At 48.3% G+C, this 20,138-nt stretch overlaps 1 protein-coding gene across 8 annotated transcripts in view; it reads left to right on the forward strand.

Moving 5' to 3' along the window:
• Asap1 (ArfGAP with SH3 domain, ankyrin repeat and PH domain 1) overlaps window positions 1–20,138 on the forward strand; it is a 330,237-nt gene that overhangs the window by 292,097 nt on the left and 18,002 nt on the right. For 4 of the 8 annotated variants that reach the window (XM_047548811.1, XM_047548821.1, XM_047548831.1 and 1 more), the window contains 7 exons: window positions 2,548–2,734; window positions 2,971–3,056; window positions 4,570–4,685; window positions 4,828–4,895; window positions 6,379–6,486; window positions 8,562–8,790; window positions 17,421–17,591. In XM_047548811.1, coding sequence (XP_047404767.1) covers window positions 2,548–2,734; window positions 2,971–3,056; window positions 4,570–4,685; window positions 4,828–4,895; window positions 6,379–6,486; window positions 8,562–8,790; window positions 17,421–17,591 — 965 coding nt within the window. The remainder of the gene's footprint in view (window positions 1–2,547; window positions 2,735–2,970; window positions 3,057–4,569; window positions 4,686–4,827; window positions 4,896–6,378; window positions 6,487–8,561; window positions 8,791–17,420; window positions 17,592–20,138) is intronic. The other 4 variants (XM_047548846.1, XM_047548857.1, XM_047548868.1 and 1 more) reach the window with 1 other exon arrangement.

A 20,138-nucleotide genomic window follows, 5' to 3' on the forward strand; every position in this document is an offset into this window, starting at 1 on the left:
CGTCGGGGGGCAGCAGGGGGCAGCAGAGCGGTCGGGCGCAGTGTGTTCTGAAGGGAGCGGACGGGCCTGCTGGAGAGCGCGAGTGTGGGTTGGAGGAGCTCATTAGAAGGTGACCTTGAGGTAGGTGGCCAGTTCCACCGAGGGCAGCACGGTGGATGGGGAGGGCCAGGTTTGGGGGAGTCTCTTTACCAGCCCTAGGAGGGGCACTCTGGTATCCAGACTAGACCGCTGTTCTCGCCAGTCCCCAGAACCCAGCATCACAACCCGTGATTGCCGAGGGACTAAAACCAAGAACCCTGAAGAGTTGAACGTATCCTGTCTAGTGAGAAACCACGCGCTCTCTGTGGCCATGGAATGAGGGACCGAGGGTGGAGGAGATCTGGGGTGGCCCAGGTGGCATAATACCTGAGTGCAAGCTGCATCATTTCTGCCAGATGATCAATGGTGTCTGCAAGTTCCTCCCAGCACCTGGGTACTACCTGCTGACCTTGCTGAAAATTAGCTTAAAACACCAGAGGTCTCCCGCCCCGCCCCTCCCCAGCGCTGATCCTAGTTCTGCCTTCTGGTGGCCAAAGGAAGGCAACTTTCAAAGGAGGCCCTAACCCATGCATCACTGTTCTGTACCTACTCTCACATCCCCGCAAGGTGGCGTGTAAGGCAGGGTGTTCAGGAGTAGCTCACAGATAAGAAACAGGCACATCCAGAACATGGCTTAACCACGGTCACACAGGTAGCAAGTTGTTCAGCTCTTCAGCCTGGTGCTCTGCACAGTAGCTGCCTTCCCACTTCATGTAAGTCACATGGAGCAAGGGGACCAGAAGCCAGGCTTAGGTCATTCTCTCACCTATCTGGAGATCTTTTTTCCTTCTTTTCTTTTTTTATTGGGGGCGCATTCCAGATTCTCTCGCGTGCTGGGCAAGCACTCTACCACTGAGTTACCCACAGCCCTCTCTAGAAGTTTTCTAACACGTTAGACTGTGGCCATCCTAAAAGGACTTTGGCCTGAGCATAAAAGACACCCGTGAGTGCAAGATCTTGGTTACGGAGCAGAACAAGTTGAGAAAAGACCAACAGCTGGGTCCATCATCACCACGCTCAACTCTTGACTGTCAACCCAGAGTGAAAGAAAGAGGCATCTGTCCAGTTCTGAATGGTGTAGAAGGCCGGGGGGGCAGCAGCAGTTAATGCAGGTGCTGTGGCTATTTCTGAGCAAGGAACCTTATATCTCTTGAGAGTGAGCCATCTCTGAAGGAAGAAAGCACCTGTTAGCTGCTGTACTTTCTCGAATTCAAAATATGCCAATGAGGGGCTGGGGTTGTGACTCAGTGGCAGAGCACTTGCCTAGCATGTGTGAGGCACTGAGTTGGATCCTTAGCACCACATATAAATAAATGAATAAAATAAAGGTCCATCAACAACCAAAAAATATGCCAATGATTTTTGTCACCATTTTCAGATAAAAAATCAGAAGCTCATGAAGATGAAGTACTTTACCCAAGGGCATACAACTCGGTATGCTGTAGAACTAGGATAGGAATTCAAACTCTCTCGATGTCTTTTTATTAACTGGCTCGTGTAACCAGGAAATAGAAGGGATGGGGTCAGGTACAGCTAGATCCGGAACAGCAGACATTACCATCTGGACCCTAGCTCTGTCTCCCTGGCTCTTGTTGCCTTTCCTCTGAGCCGACTTCTGTTTCAGTTTTCTCCCAAAAGGGGCAGAGATAACCATTATGCCACATAGGTTATATTTTCAAGTGGCTGGGAGGTGGGCTTACTCACACCACCCACATGAACTGAAGTAGCGAGGGTTGACTGTTCAAAAAGTGTCACAACCACTCAGACCTCGGGCTGGTTGTCCCTAGCAGGCTGCAGAGAAGAGAGTCCTCTTCATTCTGCTGGAGCTCAGTGTTGGCCTGCGGGAGTTACTTTGAAGACGGCCTTTCTGAGCCTCAGGAACCTCACTATAAAATAGGATATTATATCAGAAGACGAAAATCCTTTTCGCAAAGCTCTAAAAACTTAATCAGTCTTTAAGGATTTTTAAACTTTTTTAAAAAATATTTTTTGGTGTAGATAGACACAATACCTTTATTATTTTTTTTAATGTGGTGCTGAGGATCGAACCCAGTGCCTCACACATGGTAGGCTAGCGCTCTACCACTGAGCTACAGCCCCAGCCCAGATTTAACTTTCTTAATTTTTAAACTTCTGTAAATGTTTATATGAATTTGAGTTCAAAGTGTTAATAGATTTCTCATGATCTCACGGTGGGAAAAAATCAACTATGATTTGTAAGCCATTAATTTTGTAACTGCACGTTACCTGCGCATATATATATGCGCTCACTATATGTATATATCCTCAGTTTCTTCCTTCTCCCTTAATAACTTGGTCTAAAACCTGGTTTGTTTGAATATCGAAAAGAACCACATTTTAATGGCTCTTAAGAGCTATTCTCAAAGAGGAGTGTTTGTCAGAACAATGTGAAACCTTTAGCTGTTGAAAAATCAAGTTCTTGGGTCGTTTTCTTTTGATCTGCTGTAGGACCGTACGAAAAGAGTACATCACTGCGAAGTATGTAGACCACAGGTTCTCAAGGAAGACCTGCCTCTCCTCCTCAGCTAAGCTGAGTGAGTTGCTGGAGGCCATCAAATCCAGGGATCTACTTGCACTAATTCAAGTCTATGCAGAGGGGGTGGAGCTCATGGAACCACTGCTGGAACCTGGGCAGGTAAGGCCTTGCTAAAATCATAGGACAAAAAGTCAGTTGGTCAGGTAATCCCTTATGTTACTGTGACACAATATGATGAGATCCTTATACATGGTTTGTGTGAACATGTTTAAATCTTGAGAATTCAAGACTGAAAGGGGTGCTCTTAATAATTGCTTCATCATGGATATAGCTGAAGCTGCTGGTGGCAAGCAGGCCTATTCTCACCCAGTTTCCACCTACTCTTCCCTCCTTAGGAGCTCGGGGAGACCGCCCTTCATCTTGCCGTCCGAACTGCAGACCAGACATCTCTCCATTTAGTTGACTTCCTTGTGCAAAACTGGTATGGCTTATTTTGTTGTTGTTGTTGGACTAATACGACTTACAGGTTAGCACACATCAGTCCTGTCAGTGGCCTAGATCAGGACTTAGCAAGCTTTTTCTTTAACAAGTCAGATAACTAAAATCTTAGGCTTCGTGAGGCACGAGCTGTCTGTTGCAGCTGTTCACTTCAGCCACTGTGGAGTGAGAGCAGCTGGAGATAGCAGTGAGCGAGCGTGGCTGTGTTCTGGTGAAACTCAGTTCACAGAAAGGGAGGCGCCAGGTAGGTTCCTCAGGCTCTAGGCTGCCAGCCCCTGGCCTGGGGAGATGTAAGATCCTGTCTCTCTGTCCAGAAACCTGCTGTGCTAGGGCAAGTTGCAGGAAGACTTGACAGCAAGGCCAGCCACATTTTGTGAGTTCTCCTTGTTTATAAGCTGAGTGTAAGGGAGCAGCAGCGTGCGTGGCTGGATCCTAGTTCATTCAAATCAGGGGCATGTGGTGGGAGTGTTACACGGAACACGGCGGCTGGTATCTGCCGAATTCTCTGTTGGGCTGGTCTGGAAGCAGCAGATTGCCGGAACTGGGCCTCATCGAGGGAGTCACTGACTGGGAAGACTGGTGCATGCATGGGAGCCGACTGTAGGGGCCTAGGCTTCCTCCGCAGAGCGAGCAGCGTGTGGCGAGAACACGGGCTCCAGACAAGACCTGTGTTCACGTCCCCACTGCCCGTCCCTGTCTCTGTGATCATTGAAAGCAAGCACAGCCTCTCTGTGTCTTGGTTTCTCGATCTGTGCAGCAGAGACCCTGAAGAGTACTCGTGAGATTAAATGAGCTGCGCCTGCAGAAGCTAAGAGACAGCGTCTGCCCCATCGGGGGCTCTCAATAAATGCTGATGTTTCCTATTAGTAAATTGGTGTAAATTCAGGTGTGATGTTAGGAACATGACTTTCCCTGTTAATAATAAGGTATCAAATTTGAGTCAGTTATGAGCACAGAAACAAGTTACTCTAAGGCTGGGCCTGGTGGGACATCCTCCTGTCCCAGCTGCTCGAGAGTCTGAGCGGGGAGAATCACAAGTTCAAGGCCAGCCTGAACAGCATAGACAACATAGTTCGGCCCTGTCTCAAAACAGAAAAAAGAAACAAGTGATTACAGTAGTAGTCCCCTCTGTCTGCAGTTTCACTTTCTGAGTTGTCAGTTACCCATGGTCAACCACAGTCTGAAAATTCTAGAAATAAATAATGCATAAGTCTTATGTGACTTTCATTACAGCATATTGTTGCAATTACTCTTTTATTGTTGTTGTTAATCTCTTACTGTGCCTCATTTATAAATTAAGCTTTATCCCCAGGCACGTATATGTATGGAAAAAATACATGGTCCTTGTAGGGTTTAGTATCATTTGTAGTTCCAGGAATCTGTGGAATTCCTGAAACGTGGGTGCAGAGCCCCCACAGAAGAGGGAGGAACTTCTGTGGCACACAGTCCAAGTTGTCGAGGAAGTCAGTTCTCGCAGTAATATTGTGGTTTTTCAGTGGGAACCTGGACAAGCAGACGTCCCTGGGAAACACGGTTCTGCACTACTGCAGCATGTACAGTAAGCCTGAGTGCCTGAAGCTGCTGCTGAGGAGCAAGCCAACCGTGGACATTGGTAAACCTGCCTCGCTGTCTCTGGGTGGCCATTCTCAGTGCGTTTGTCCAGTAGGACTGAGATGTACATGTTTCATGGGACTTGTTATTGTTCCTTGCCTCTCAAGGTGTGTGGATAACCATGCAATTTTTCCCTGTTTCAGTTAACCAAGCTGGAGAAACAGCCTTGGACATAGCAAAGAGGCTCAAAGCTTCCCAGTGCGAAGATCTGGTGAGCAAAACGTGGAATGGGAGATTTTTTAGACATCAGTAGCCTTGAAAGGGTCATTTTGAGAAACTGGAATTGGAGATGAAGCAGATTCATTTCTTTAAATGTTTGCTAAAGAAATTCAGACAAGCACTAAATAAGCTGTGTTTGAAAAAGTGGTAAAATGACAGATTTGTCATCCGCATGTCTTTTGAATGCGGTGGTGACGTGGGAGTGAGAAGCGTTGATGCCAGATACGGCTGAGGATTGAGGTTGTGTCCCTTAGGCTTGCTCTGCAGCTACCAGTGGAGAATTGTTGGGAAACCGCTTTCAAAGCTGGCAGGTGAAGTGGCGTGATGGTTTTCAGGTGCTGAGCACGTGGCTCCCCAGCTGCTCCCCACCCGGCTGTGCACGCTGGCCCTTGGACCCCACTAGCTCTGGCATGTCACCTGGGCCTTCATGTCATTATGTGCTCCTGACCACAGTGTCTCGGTCTGTTTTTCCATTGCTGATAACACAGTACCTAAGTCTGGGTAGTTACAAAGAAAAGGGGTTTCTTCAACTCTCGGATCTGGTTCAGGTCCAGGGGCCACATCTTATGGTGGCCTTCTCGCTGGTCTAGGACATCACATGAGAGACTGGGAGCACATGCGTCATCTCCCTCTTCTTCTGAAGCCACCAGTCTTCAGTCTTGGGAATCCACCGAGATGAGCTGAATCCCAGTCACCTCCGCAGGCCCCGCCTAACTCCATGACCCGAGTCAGTCTCCACCCCTTACTACCTCGCCATGGGGATGGAATTCCACCATGAGCTCCAGAGGGGCCAGACTGCAAACCATAGCACTCGGGAAAGGCAGAGATAGGAAAGAAGTAGTTACAGTCCCTCAAATCTCTGCCGAGTGCAGGTTCCAGGCCCCACATTTACTTTTTTGTTCTTAAAAGAATCCTTTAAGACGCTTATCCCTGCCCACATTTTATGAATACAAAATGGCTCTCCTGTAATCCCAGTTACTCTGGACACTGAGGCATGAGGATCGCAAAGTCAAGGCCAACCTGGGTAACTCAGACCCTGTCTGAAAATTTAAAAAGAGCTGCGATGTGGCTTGTGGCAGAGCACTTGCCTGGGTTCAGTCCCCGGTGCCAAGAATAAGTAAGTAAAGACCACCAGCCAGGACTTTGTAAAGGCCTATCTCTCAAACTTGACAGACTCCTGATTTTGTTTTCTAGTCAGGAATTTACAGTTCTGAGGTTTATTTTAATGATGTTAAAAATGCTTTTAATTTTGGAGAAAAGCCAATTTTCAAAATAAGAAAGGCTCTGCTGCAGTTCCTTGCAGTCCCCAAGCCTGTCACAGAGCAGCCCAGCCTGTCCTGTCGGGTGGGCCTACAGCGCAGCTACCGCTGATTCACTGGCAGCCAGGAACGAGGTGTGGTTTGCTCAGTGTTTGTGTGACTTTGGGGTGTTTCAGCTTTTCAGCTGAAGTAGTGTGTGCTCGCTGTTGCTTCCAGCTTTCCCAGGCTAAATCTGGAAAGTTCAACCCACACGTCCACGTAGAGTATGAGTGGAACCTTCGACAGGAAGAGATGGATGAAAGCGATGACGATCTGGATGACAAAGTAAGTGTGGAAGGTGTCCCCGAGCCCCACCCTGTCCTGGTTTTTCACCCTGACAGACAGCAGCCTCGTTTTGTGAGACAGGTTCATTTTGGTCTTATGACCTGATATGCCAGGTGTTGCTTGGTGTTGGATCCCCGTTGGGCACCACTTAACAGCTGTAGTCAGCCAGGGACCTCCAGGGAAACAGCCAGTAAGAGGGAGAGACATGTGCTTCACGGAACGGGCTCACATGATGGTGGTGCTGGCAGGGCCACAGGCAGGAGATCCTGCAGGACTTGCTGCGGCAGCGTTGAGGCCGAAGGCCGGCAGGAGGCAGTGTTCCTTGCTCTTCAGGGACCTCAGTCTTGACTGAGACCCATCGAGTCACTGGATGAGGCCCACTCACATTATGGAGGGTAATCCAAAAACTGACTCACACAATAGTCACATTTAAAAAAAAAACCTATACAGCAACTAGACCGGTGTTTGACCAAACACTGGGATACCATAGGCTAGCCAAGGCGACACATCAAATTAAACTTCAAAACAGCTGGTGGGTGCATTCTAACAATTGTGGTTTAAGAAGTAACTTAAGTAAGAGATAAGCTATGTTAAGTACTATGTTATTTTAAACCATCTTTACCAAAAGCCCATAGGGATATTGTGGTTGTCTCCGTTTTACAGAAGAGAAAACTGCACAGAGAATTTAGCAACTTCTCTGACGTCTCCCAGCTCATGAATAGGTCTCAGGATGAAACCCAGTTCCCTGTGACCCTCGTGGGTAATTCTTAACCAGCTCTAAAGTTCATTTCCTATGTTCATCAGACATGTGCAGGGCATTCCCTCCGTGCCACGCAGGATGCAAGGAATGTCAGATCCTAAAGACATTTAATTTATCAGAGGGATATACATTATCATACAATGTGATAACTTTTAATGAGAGTTTGGAGAAATTCTGAGACATATTCAGAAGACCAAACAGCTCCTCCGCCTTGGCCAGCTCTGTAGACCGTATCAAGGAAGCAGCCCTGGAGACGGGTTTCTGAGGATAGGAGGCACTTGCCAGGCACAGACGTGGGAAGGAGCACATCATTCCAGGGGGGGTCTTGGGAGAGCCCCAGTCTGAGGCGTGAGAAGTGCTGCGAGACAGGTGCAGCCTTCTGACGGGAAAGGTGCCTTTTGTCTTTATCCAAGCAGCCAGAAGCCAGCAGCAGTTTATTATCTGAAAACAACTTCTGCCGGCTCTGGCTGTAGTGTGGACATGGGCTGGAGGTAAGAGAGTCGAGGAGAGAGAGTTCAGGAGGTTGCAGCTGCACTGGGAGCAGGTTTGAGGGCCATTTCCGAAGTGTCCATGCAGGGCCTGGAGCTCCAGGTGACAGGGGTTTCTGAGCTGGGCACCAGAGACACTGCACGGGCAACGGAAAATAGTCTGAAGCCAAGAAGTTGGGGTGGACTTGGACATCTGTGAGTCAACAACGTGCAGTTGGCACCTCAAAGCTGTGGTGTGGATGCGTTTACTTCCCAGGAAGGTGTAAAAAGAGAGGTGAAGATGGAGAACTTCAGCTGGGCATGGTGTACACACCTGTATCCCAGCCACTCAGGAGGCTGAGGCAGGAGGATCAAGGCCAGCCCTAAGTCACTTAGCAAGACCCTATCTCAAAAAGAGCTGGGGATGTGGCTCAGTGGTTAAGCACCCCTGGGTTCAATCCTGGTACAAAAAAAAAGATTGAGAACTTCAACGTTAAAGGGTTGAGCAGGGGAAGAACTTGATGCAGGGCTAGAGAAGTGGAAGTAGTGTGGAATGTCGGTGGAAGTGTCCTGCACGGGAAGGTATTTGTTAAAGGTCAGGTCTGTGTCCTCGCCCTGTGCTTCTGGGTACCTGCTGGCCCCTGGGCAGTGCCCGACAGTGTGATTGCTGTGGGGCATGCAGAGTGGAAGTGGAGCGGCTGCCCTTACACCACCTCATTGCCGTGAGGCTCTTAGGGCACAAAGGGTGCGGGAACCCAGAGACCACCTGCACCCTCCCTCAGAGATCCTCCCTGAGCCGCGAGGACGGTCCTTGGCACCATCTCACCCCCTGTCGTTTCATCTCCCAGCCGAGCCCGATCAAGAAGGAGCGCTCGCCCCGACCCCAGAGCTTCTGCCACTCCTCCAGCATCTCCCCACAGGACAAGCTGGCGCTGCCAGGCTTCGGCACTCCGCGGGACAAGCAGCGGCTCTCCTACGGGGCCTTCACCAACCAGATTTTTGCCTCCACGAGCACAGACTCGCCCACATCACCAACTGCAGAGGCTCCCCCTCTGCCTCCTAGGAATGCCGGGAAAGGTACGGGCTTGAGAGGGCTTTGGCTCCATCCTCAGAGCTGGTAGTCTGGCCAACTTTGGTAAGAATTCAAGATACATTTGAGGGGCAGAGGATGAATGTGTTGTGAAGGGCAGGCAGAGTGGTGGGCACTGTGCACACTTTGTCTTACGTTAGCCTCACAGTGGTCCTGTGAAGTAGGTGCTTTTGTGCCCCTCTCACCGGAGAGGAAAATATGGCTCAGAGAGCTAGAGTGACTTGTCTAAGGTCACACAGCCAGTTAAGTGGTGAGTTGAGTTTCAGTCTGAGATCTGCATGGCTCCGAAACCTGTGCTCTTTGTAACACAGGGTGAAGTTTCAGTTTGCTTGAAAGGTTACTTTTCTCTGCCCTGAGATGCTCCCGTGTGGAAGATGCTAGTAGTAATAATGCTGGTGAGCAAGTTGCTTTTGTCTTTGAGAGACCCTCAGCAAAGCCTGCCTCATCCTGTGGTCTCAAGATAAGGTAGGCCCTGTAGACACCAGAGTCCCGCAGACAGGGGTGCTGAGGTTCAGAAATGCCTAGGAGCTGTCCTGAGGTTCTCGGCTTCTTGGATTCTAAACCAGGCCCTGTGAGCCCAACACCTATATTCCTGTACACTCTGAAGAGGATGTTTTCCCCTGGATGCTCTCTGGGGAGGAATCTTCCCTGGAACAGTGTTTCTGTGCTCCTTATCATCAAGTACTTCCACACAATTGGCACCTTGGGCTAATGCTCAAGCAGAGTTCTCATCCTGTATCCTCTGTCCATCAATATGCCCGGCTCAGAAAGTCAGGGTGCTCCCACCTGCACAGGGACAAGTCGATGCGCAGAAATGCCAACATCAGAGGGGTGTCCAAGCCTAGGGAACAGTTGAGGTACCCAGAGCTGCAGTTCCAAGTTTGGCCTCTGCCAAAAACTCCAAATGCAGGATTCTCCTGCGCTCTCCGCCTGTGCTCGCACAGGTTTCCAGGGCCCCTGGGTGCACAATGGCCTGCCTATTTGAATCACACAGAGGCTGTTTTCTGGGAAATGTGAGCTTTATTCAAAACTGTTTTTTCAGAGCTTATTCTTCATTGAAACAGTGTTATAAATGAGAGCTGTGTTCCTAGAGAAACCCCAAATGGCCTCATAGATCATAAAATAATGGAGAAAAGTTAAAATAAGGCTCTGGCATGAATAGTTGTCATCAAAGATGACCAGTGGCCGTGGCAGTGATAGCACACGTGAGCCAAAGACACAGAGGCCAGAGTTCCCTGCCTTTCTTTCACTGAGCTGGAACACACCTCAAACTCAGTTGCACGTCCAGCTGCAGGTGTGTAGTGGGAGTGTCCTGCTGCCACCTCCCTCAGGTAACCACATGCCCATCAGGTCAGCAGCCATCTGACGAGGGCAGAGACTCCCTTGCTGCACCCCAGAGAGGACAGTGAGAAACCTCCAAACCACATAAAACGATGGAGGAAGTGACTGACAAACTCCACATCCCCTAGTTGTAGCTACCACGTGACGACCTATCTAGACAGGCAGCACCTGTACCTGTTCACACAGCCTCTCGGGCATTGAGACTGTGGAACGGATTTGTTCTCAGAACAAACTGACGCCAGAGTCCTGGGGGGCCGACAGACCACCCCACCTTCTCCCACCCCCTCTGTAACTTAGTCTCAAGGGGACACAGAAACCCACAAAATACACTCTCTGGCTCAGTGCCAAGCATCTCTCGCCTGCCTTGAATAAATTCTAACAAGTCCTTTACCAAAGACCCAAAAGACAAAGACTAAATTTATTTAGTGATTCAGCTGCTGCAACAAGGGCCCAGAGACTTGGCCATAGCAACTGTGGTCGGCTAAGGACAGGCTGCTCATCCCTCCCGTTCTCAAAAGAGCCCACTATTGAATGTAGACCCCTCCCTGCTGGACGGAGCACGTTCCTCCTGGCTGTGTGTAGCAGGACGTCAGATTTGGGCTGTCTGCTGCTGAGTCGTGAGGAGTGCAGCCTTCTTGTGCCTTTTATGAGGACATGAAGTGTGGAGCTGGGCTCACGTGCCCTCACATTTAGGAAACTGGTAGTGTCTAGGAGTTCCGAGGAGACGTGGTTAAAGACCAGACGATGCTCTGGGCGCAGAGAGTTCCTTTTTGCAGCCCCTGTGCGTTTGTCCCTTCGTTCTGCTAACCGGTAGGACTATCTGCTGAGAGCGAGGCTTTCTTGAGCTGCTGCTCAGGTTGCTCACTCTCCGTGGCAAAGAAGCTGTGGTCTCTGCAGCACAAGTTGTCTCCACATCAACTTAGGGATTGCAAGGATAATGGCTTCCAGTGTGACAGAAACAGACACTGGGGACCAAGTCCCCACAGATGAGAGGATGGCAGAGGGGAGCAGGAGAAGGAATTCTCCCGAACCCAGCTCAGGAATATTGTCAAGAAATTCCAGCTGTCTCAGAATGCAGGGAGGCTTGACCTACACCACCACCAGCCAAGGTCCCTCGTGCTGGGGCAGTGCTCCCCACGGTCTCGGAAGGACCCGGCCCTTCAGAACCCCACGCTCACCCTCCCTAAGCCTCCCCAGCCGTCTTTTACTGCCTAAGCCCTCTCAGAGGTGAGTCCAGAGAGAGTAAAAGGAAGCTGCCGAATGGCCTGCACAGAAGTCTCCCACTCCTGAGGAGCAGCTCCCCCGCCCCGTGCTTTACTTTTAAAAACAAGCCTTAAGTTAAAATTACGGCGTGGAATTTAGATGTTTATTTTTTAGAGCTACAAGGATGCTTAAATTCTCCACAGTCTGCATCCCATTATACAGATAAGGAAACTGAGCCCTGGAATGGTTAAGGAAATCACTTCAGGTAACATGGAGGCTGTAGTAGGACAGAAAATGGGGCCTGTCAGAGCAGACCTTGCAGTTTCTCCTGTGCTGAGGAACACGTCCTGTCTCACAGGGTCATCGTCAGAGTGCAGTGAGACAGGGCTGGTCTGGGGTTCAGTGGTGGAGTGCTGGCCTAGCACACGTGAGGCACTGGGTTCCACCCTTAGCACCATGTAAAAATAAATAAAATAAAGGTATTGTGTCCATCTACAACTAAAAAAAAAAAAATTAAAAATTTTTTTTTTAGTCCAATGAAATGACTGGGAATATAGCTCAGTTGGTAGAGTGCTTACCTCGCACGTACAAGGTCCTGGGTTCAATCCCCAGCACCACAAAAAAAAAAAAAAAAAATCGAATGCGACAGTAAAAGGAGAAAGCATTTTATAAAATGCAGAACCCTGCACTGCTCTGAGAGAATCATATTCAGGTTGTTAGTCTGTGGCAGTCAGTAGGGGTACCCTACTGTGTGGAAGGACATCAGGTACAGCACAGTGCCACAGGACCCATCTGCACACCAGGGGCTTGGAGACGCATGAGGCCTGCTTGGTTTGGGTTGATTTCTTGGTTGGATTTAACTGTTTTTCAATAACGTTAGGTTTCAGAACTGTGACTTTATGCCACGGTTCAACTTGGTGCCTTTTGTGCAGCAGGGGCAATACTCACACCTGACGCAGAGCCCCTGCCCCATCTCCATCGCTTGGAGATGAAATGAGAAGTATACAAAATGTGTCGTCCAGCACGTGGCACCTGGTCCTCCACGGCATCCGCTGCTGGCACTGCTACCTCTGCAGTACCTCAGCTATTTAAGAAGGGCATCCTCTGTGGAACCATGCAGTCACCCCAGCTTGCTAAATCAACAGGGGCTCCGAACAGTGAGACCCAGCACAGTGTAGGCACTTGGGCTTAAAGAAAGGATTTGTTAAGTAAGTGAGTGATAAATCTGATCTCAAGAATCATCACTTACTCTAAAGAACTGACCACTCAAGTTTGGGATGGACCGCTGTGCAGATTAGTTTCCTCCGGTGGGCTGAGCTGACCGGACGCTCCTGCAGCCGGCGTCGGCTCGCCCTCAGTGGTGGGTCTGTCTGCCCTGAGCCGCCCTGAATCTCCCACGTCAGCTGAAATGCAGGCTTCCCGCCCCGCGGGCTCCGGCCTCAGCCTGAGCAGCCAGCAGAGCTTCTGGCACAGTGGCCGGCATACTGAGTAGACGTTATTGACGAAGGCTCAGTGCCTCGGAGGCTGTCGAGCCGGATGCCGCCCTGGCTCTCGGGTTAGAAGACACTAAGCACGGTAAGAATCAAGAGAGAAACAGACCCTCCGAGGCACCTTAGCCGGCGTCAGGCCAGACCGCGCTGCCTGCGCAGCCGTGAACTCCTGCTTTTCTTCCAAAAAGACTCCATCTTTTCTTCCAAAAAGGTGCCTTTCCCTTGCCCCACAAAAGGCCGATCCTTCATCAGGGCAGCCTCTCTCTGCGTCTCTGCCAGCACTGAGCACATCCTGCTGAGTTTCACTCTTTGTCTGAAAAACAAGGATTGTGTGTCTAGCTTGCAGGATCACTGCAGAGAGCACACTGAGCACTCAACAAGTAGGAGTTTCCTCTGTCCCACCTCATGTATTCAGTTCTATAAATAAATATTCCAGAGACCAGAAAACAGAGGAGTGGAGGTTGGCGCTTCAGGAGAGAGAAAACTGGAGTATGGCGTCGGGCCAGTAGGGGGTGCTGCTCACAGTGCTGAAGAGGGGCAAGGAAGTCCTCATTCACTGCCCAGGTAGGAGGCAGGACCCCTCAGTGACAGGCCACAGCGAGCTGCCTTCACACGCAGAAGGCAGAGTAGGTGCCAGCGCGTGTCGGTGTTTAAAGCATGAACAGAACAAGAAGGACCAGTGAGAGCACATCCCAAGAGTAGGTGGCCAGAACAAAGAGGGGACACTCATGAAAGAGCCTTATGTCCCAGAGGGTGAGAGTTGCCTTGCTAAAAACCTGGGTGTGAAATGTTTGCCCCACTTATACACAAACAGCGGGGCAAGGATTTCTGCGCCTCTTCTCTCATAGCAACAGGTATCAGAGGTCAGAGCCAGTGGAGTGGGGGACACCTCGGCTCACTGCAGAGGCCTGCCCTCAGGAGAGTGCAGTGCCGGTGATGCAGAGGCGGAAGTGCCGCGTCAGGAGCATTAGTCACCTACTTATGACTCTGCAGTTTCCTGGGGTGTTTTATCTCCTTACTGCCACCCGCCCGTGGGCTGCCATCTTTGATCCATGTTAGATTTGTGTTCAGGGGTTGTTTTGTTCTCATCTTGGCCCCCATCACACAAGTGACCTAGCCCTGGCAGGAACATTGTGACTTTTGCCCTCAGCAGTGGCCACTGACTCAAGCCTTCTGAGTCTCCTGGCCGCCAGGGTGTGGAAAGGGACGTAGAGGAAATCCTTGTGCTCGCATTCCGGAATGTGTGAGTAACTGTTAAAGAACCCACCCTCAGCCCCTCGAACCTGGTACTTTTCTCTTGATCATCACCGTCATGCAAAGAGACTGAAGGACAAATGAGTAGCCAGTGCTCTTTTCTGTGTAGAGCTGCTCACAGCGGTGTGTTCCAGGACAGGCGCCTCGTGCTAGAATCCTGGCTGGCCCTGCCGCTGACTTCCTCAAGTGCCCCAGCCTCACCTTGCCGAGCCGCTTCCCCATCTGAACGTGAACACCCCTTCTAACAGAGTCCTTCTCTCCATAAATATACAGTATTGTGTCTTTATCTATTTTTAAAGTATTTAACATAAATTTTCCACTCTTTTAAACTCCATCCTATGAAAACCATTAGATCAGTTGGAGGAATAAGTTGACAGATCTGTCGAACAACATGGTGATGAGTTAATAATAGCTTGCTGCACTCTTGAGAGTTGCTGAGAGGCTTGTTCTCACCACAAAGAAATGATAAGGACATGAGGTCACACTTGTTAATTAGTTCAATGTAGCCATTCCACAGTATGTACATATTTCACAACAGTTTGTTGTACACAAAAACATATACAATATTTGTCAATTAAAATAAAACCATTAGAAAAGATGATGAAATTTTCATTCATATTACCTAGAGTTGTGTAGATGTGACTTCTGTCATCACCGCTTTGTATGATATGCTAAAATATGTAAACCATACTTCTACAGACAAGTTTTTAAAGAACTGTCAAGATAATTTTGCAAGCCATATTCTGGTGTTGGCTTTTCTCTTAGAAATTTCACAGATGCACTTTATTTGGTCTCCTGTTATGGAACCTTGGGGTTCTCTGCCTCACTGAAAACCAGATGCACAGAACATTGGAACAACATCCTGCTCACTTGCACCATGAATTATTTCCAGAGGTGTGAGTTGTGCCCAGCATAGGCAGTGGGAGATGGGAAGACAGACAAGTCTTCCCTGTGAAAGCCTCCAGTCTGGGAGGGAAGGGAAATGATCTGAAACGTGGGGTAGAGAAAATCTAGTGTCTTTGTGTCTTTAAGGCTTGTGGAAGTTCAGAGGTAGAAGCGGTCTAGGGATTGGGTGGGTTAGAGGAAGGCTCTGGATGGGGTCACATCTAAGCTGACCATTAAAAGATGAAGATGAAAGGTGAAGAGAGAATGTAGTTATGTCTGAGTTTCCTAGCCAGAGAGGACAAGCAGGATGTCCTCAAGGCTGAGCATTCACCTTGAGTTGAACAGAGCAGGGTTCTTGGAACTTACTATGTCTGACCAAGTTTCTAGACTTTCTGAGGCTGGGTTCTGCTTGGTTTGTGGTGACTGACGGCTCTGGGGCGTGATGTACACAGCTCCATTGGTACTTTTTTTTTTTTTTTTTTTTTTTTTTCTTTACAGACTACATTTTGATTAGTATCTTGTCTGGCAGTTTTTGTTTCCAGATGAGATTTGAAATCTGGTGTGAGTGACTTTTCAGATGCACTGCTTTTGAAAGTCCCTAGGTGGTGCTAAAGATGAAATTACTCTGGAATCTCACCATTGTCTATTATCTATTATGCATTTTTTTCCAAGAGGAAAGTTACACTTCCTGATACTGAACACTTGTTGTTGTTGTTTTCCTCCTGTGCCAAGTGCAGAAATGTTGCCCTGGCTTTCAGGAACTGGCAGCATGATGGGCTGAGCACCTTTCCATTTCCGGACACCTGTGTTGCCCCAGTACCATCCTTCATGCCAAGCCCCCATTTTCTTAGCTGCAAAATAGTTACAGTCCTGGATCCACTTACATCACAGGGTTGTTAGGAAAGTCAAAAGGAAAAACACGCATTTTGAAAACGACAGAGCACAACCATATTAACAGTTACTTTAGGGTTGTAAAAATAAAATATCCTGGCTGGGTGTGATGGTGCACCCCTGTAACTCAGTGACCCTTCAGGCTGAGGCAGGGGGATCACAGGTTCAAGACCAGCCTGGGCAACGTCTAGAGACCCCATGTCAAAATAAAAACAAAAAGGACTGGAGATGAGCTCAGTGGTAAAGAGCTCCAGGATTCAATCCCCAGCACCAAAAAGAAAGTTTCTGAAACTGCAGTAACTCCATGCCATAGCAGGGCATCAATTTAGGGCAGCCATAAGCTTTCCATCTTGTATTATATCAGTAAGACAGAATGAATTATCCAGTATGGCCATTTAATCCTAATGCAGCTGTCATTTTATTGAGAGAACAGTAAGTACTTCTAAGACTGAACTACCTGTCTGTGAATCAGTGCCTAGGTCGGTTTAGTACTGACTGGTAATTGATAATGGGAAATTATCTAAATTTACTTTACCCGGAATGGAGACTAGAAGTAATTAAGCTTTTTTTTTAAATACACAGAATGTAAAATGCTCTTTTGGACCCTTTCTGGGTCACCAGGTTTCTAGTACCTGGTGTTGAACATTTCATGTGGCAGCTGCTTTTTCTTTTATTCCTTTTCTTTCTTTCCCTAAATGTTTGCAGAAGCAGTTGTCCATGAACATGGTTAAACATACACCTGGTAATATTACATAAAATAAAATTGTCCAAGTGCCCAGCAAGTAACACCTGACACACAGCAGCCACTTCAGTGAATAAACTTTGAATAAACAAAACAAGGACATGTGTACTACCTCCGTGACTACTTTTAAAAATGAACTCCATTACCTGTTGTTCAGGCTTCCAATATAATAAGTGGCTTATGATTTCTAAAACAATTCAGAATTGCAACAAAAAAAAGGAGTTTTAGGTTTATCTGTCTTTGTAGGTAACTTTAGAACATTTAGAAAAGGCTTGTTTTTTTTTTTTTTAAACATTTCAGCTTGCTGACAAAAAGAAAAAGTTGTAGTGGAGGGAAAAAAAAAAAAAAAAAAGCCCTGTTATCTGCATTCTTTGATGTTCAGCCTGTAGGCTTCCAGGGATTTAGTTGATATGCGACTCTGCTCTGACCCTGTGGGCCTTGCTGGTAGTACTGTGTGCCTTCCTCCCACATAGATTTGTGATGATTCCAGTGAGTTCTTGATTTCAAATGTGTGTTTTATTTTTCCCATCGTACCTAAACAATGTTCCAAACCCCTCAGCATTCTGTGTTGACTAGCATTTTGTTCCTTAAAAGCACACTCTTTCCTTTGTTGTAATTTTCCTTTTTTTTAACCAATGATTTCTTTGAGTCCTGTTTTCAAGTTGGATTTAACGTTGAACTGGTGGACGAGGTCATACCAGCCTCTCGCCTTTGTCTTTGTCTTTGGATGTGTGCGAGTGATTGCGTGCTGGTGTCCTGTGTCTGTGAGCTTGGGATTAACCTTCCTGCCCCCATTCAATTTCCTTTCTAGGTCCACCTGGCCCACCTTCAACACTCCCTCTAAGCACCCAGACCTCTAGTGGCAGCTCCACCCTTTCCAAGAAGAGGCCTCCTCCCCCACCACCCGGACACAAGAGAACCCTGTCCGACCCTCCCAGCCCACTACCTCATGGGCCCCCAAACAAAGGCGCAGTTCCTTGGGGTAAGTTCTCCTAAAGTCAGGGCAAAGCCGCCCAGGGCCAGGCAGTGTGTGGGCTTCAGTGGGCAGTGGAAGGTGCGTTTAGAAAATGGGCCCAAGTGCACACATACTGGATGAGGGCTTGGATACGCGTGAGCACCCTTTCCATGTGGCCGAGAAACACTTTGAAAATGTTTAGGGCCCTTAAAAACTGCTAAGAGCAATCAGTGTAGCTGTCCCTTGGTATCATTGGGATTTTGGTTCCTGGACACAACTCCCTGCAAAATACCAAATCTGCAGATACTCAAATTAGTTATGCAAAATGGCATAGTATTTGCAGATAACTTAAGCGCATATGCTTTAAATCACTTCTAGATTACTTATAGTACCTAATACAAAGTAAGTGTTATGTTAAAAAAAAATTGTCTAAACATGTTCAGTACGGACTCAAGTTTTTCCCAGATATTTTTGGTCCACAGTTGTTTGCTTGAATCCAAGGAACAAACATCACTGCAGATACAGAGGACCAGCTATGATAGCAGTAAGATGCCAAGCATATCCAAACTCTCAGTCAGTCGTAAGCATGACTATGTGGTGTAGGTATTGTTCATCTCACTGCAGAAGAGCAAGTAAAGGGCCAGAAAAGCAAAGGAATCTGTTGCCTCAAAACCGCCAGAATGGTTTTCTCATAAAATGTGAATCACCTCATGGTCACTCTTCCTTATCCCTGTAAAGATTTCCTGTGGAGCTTCAGATAAAGTTGGACTCCTGGCACCAAGGGCCTCCAGGGTGCTGCACGCCAGGGCTCTCCTCTGCACTCTGCCTCTGGCCTCCCTCCACTTCCCGGCTGCACTCTGGCCTTTCCCTCCCTAGGGCCCTTGCACTCCCTGGCGCTCTGTCCTCCCTGAAAGCCCAGCTCCCTTTCCTCCCCCACCCCCGTTCTCAGCTTGCATGTGTGTCTCCGTGTTTCTCTCTAAAGGAGCTGATTTCTTCCCAAGCCCCTGATCACAGTACAGAAGTACTTTATGAACATGTCTGTCTCCCCCACTGGACTGTGTGCTCCCTGGAGCAGTGACCTTGTCTGTCTTGTTCTCACCTGTGTCTGCGTAGCCTGGAATCACGCCTGGTACACAGAGGGTCGTTGGTTATCTCTTGAGAATGAACAACCCTACTCAGAGTCAGCACGTGTAATCAGTTTAGTGACACTGACTGCAAATGTTCCCACAAGAAACAGAATTTCAGAGCCGGGAACGTCGCTCGATGGTAGAGCCCTTGCCTAGCCTGCACAGGGGCCCAGGTGTGATCTGCAGCGTGGGGTGGGGAATAGGAGGGAGGCAGCAGTGCAGTTTGCATCTTCCCTACAAGCCTGCTGGCCTTGCAGGGTGGCCCCATGGCCCTCTGTGGCAGATGGTGCAGCTAAACAAACCTGCTGCTCTGCTTGTCTTACCTCTTCCTGCCCATGAGTTTCATTATGGCTTTTTTTTTTTTTTTTGGTATTGTGATTGCGATTGTGTTTTTCTTGCTAATAGGTAATTCATCTTAGTGCTTTTAAAGCCTTTCTTAAAAGCTTCCCTCTAGTATTCTAATCATTCAAGTTTTGGGGAAAAGCCACACCATCCACTTGCAGAGGTTGGCACACCTGCCCACCATCTGACCCAAATGCCACAGGGCGGGGGGGGGGGGGTGCAGCTTGCCTGAATACGTCTGTGTGTTTAGCCTGTCCCCTTGGCACACCAGGCTTACTTAGGACGCCTGCTATGTGTCTCAGTCCGTATGCTGATGGAGCCCAAGGCCCAGGGAGGGACCCAGAGAGGTAAGCGGTCCTTGACTGTCAGGTACTCATGTTAACCAGACACTGTGGGAATGCTGGGAAATAGTGTCTGTTTTCTGCATGAAAAAGCCAGAGAAGGCTTCACAGACAAGGAGACATTTGAGGCTGATGTTAACAAGTCAGATCCCAGGAGAAACGAGCAAGCCAGGAAGAGTCGAGGTGTGCAGCCCTGTGCACGTAAATACTAATGTCCTGGATGGTTGAAAGGCAGCACCCGAAGGCCTTCAGGAATCCTCAGATTTGTCAAAAATAAATAAATAATAAATAACAAATAACATTCCATCAAAAGTCACATGTTCCCTGTGTGGACTTTGATATCACAGGTTAACCCTCTTTGTAAATTTCACCAAACTTTGATCCTCTGGTTCAATTGGTTTTATTTCTGTGTAGTTTATAGTACCCACATTCACTTTATTAGGGACACATGTTTTCCTCAAATAAATTGACCAGATTTGTTTTCTATCTTGAAAATTTGAACATTTTTTTTTCCTAGTGATTCTTGGGATTAAACCCAGGGATACTATACCACTGAACTTGTGATCCTCCTGCCTCTGCCTCCCAGTCGCTGGTATCACGCACCACTACGTACACCACTGCAACTGACTGGCGATTCTCTTTAAGGGTTCCTCTCCTGCTTCACTCGGTAGCAGGACTAGGCACCTGGCCTTTCTTTTTCATCTCCAGTGTTGGTGGAATGCGGGCCCTTTTCACTAAGAAGCAAAGTTGCTATGGCTTAAGGG

The sequence above is a fragment of the Sciurus carolinensis genome, chromosome 1 (assembly GCF_902686445.1).
Source record: "Sciurus carolinensis chromosome 1, mSciCar1.2, whole genome shotgun sequence".
Classification (NCBI taxonomy): Eukaryota; Metazoa; Chordata; class Mammalia; order Rodentia; family Sciuridae; genus Sciurus; species Sciurus carolinensis.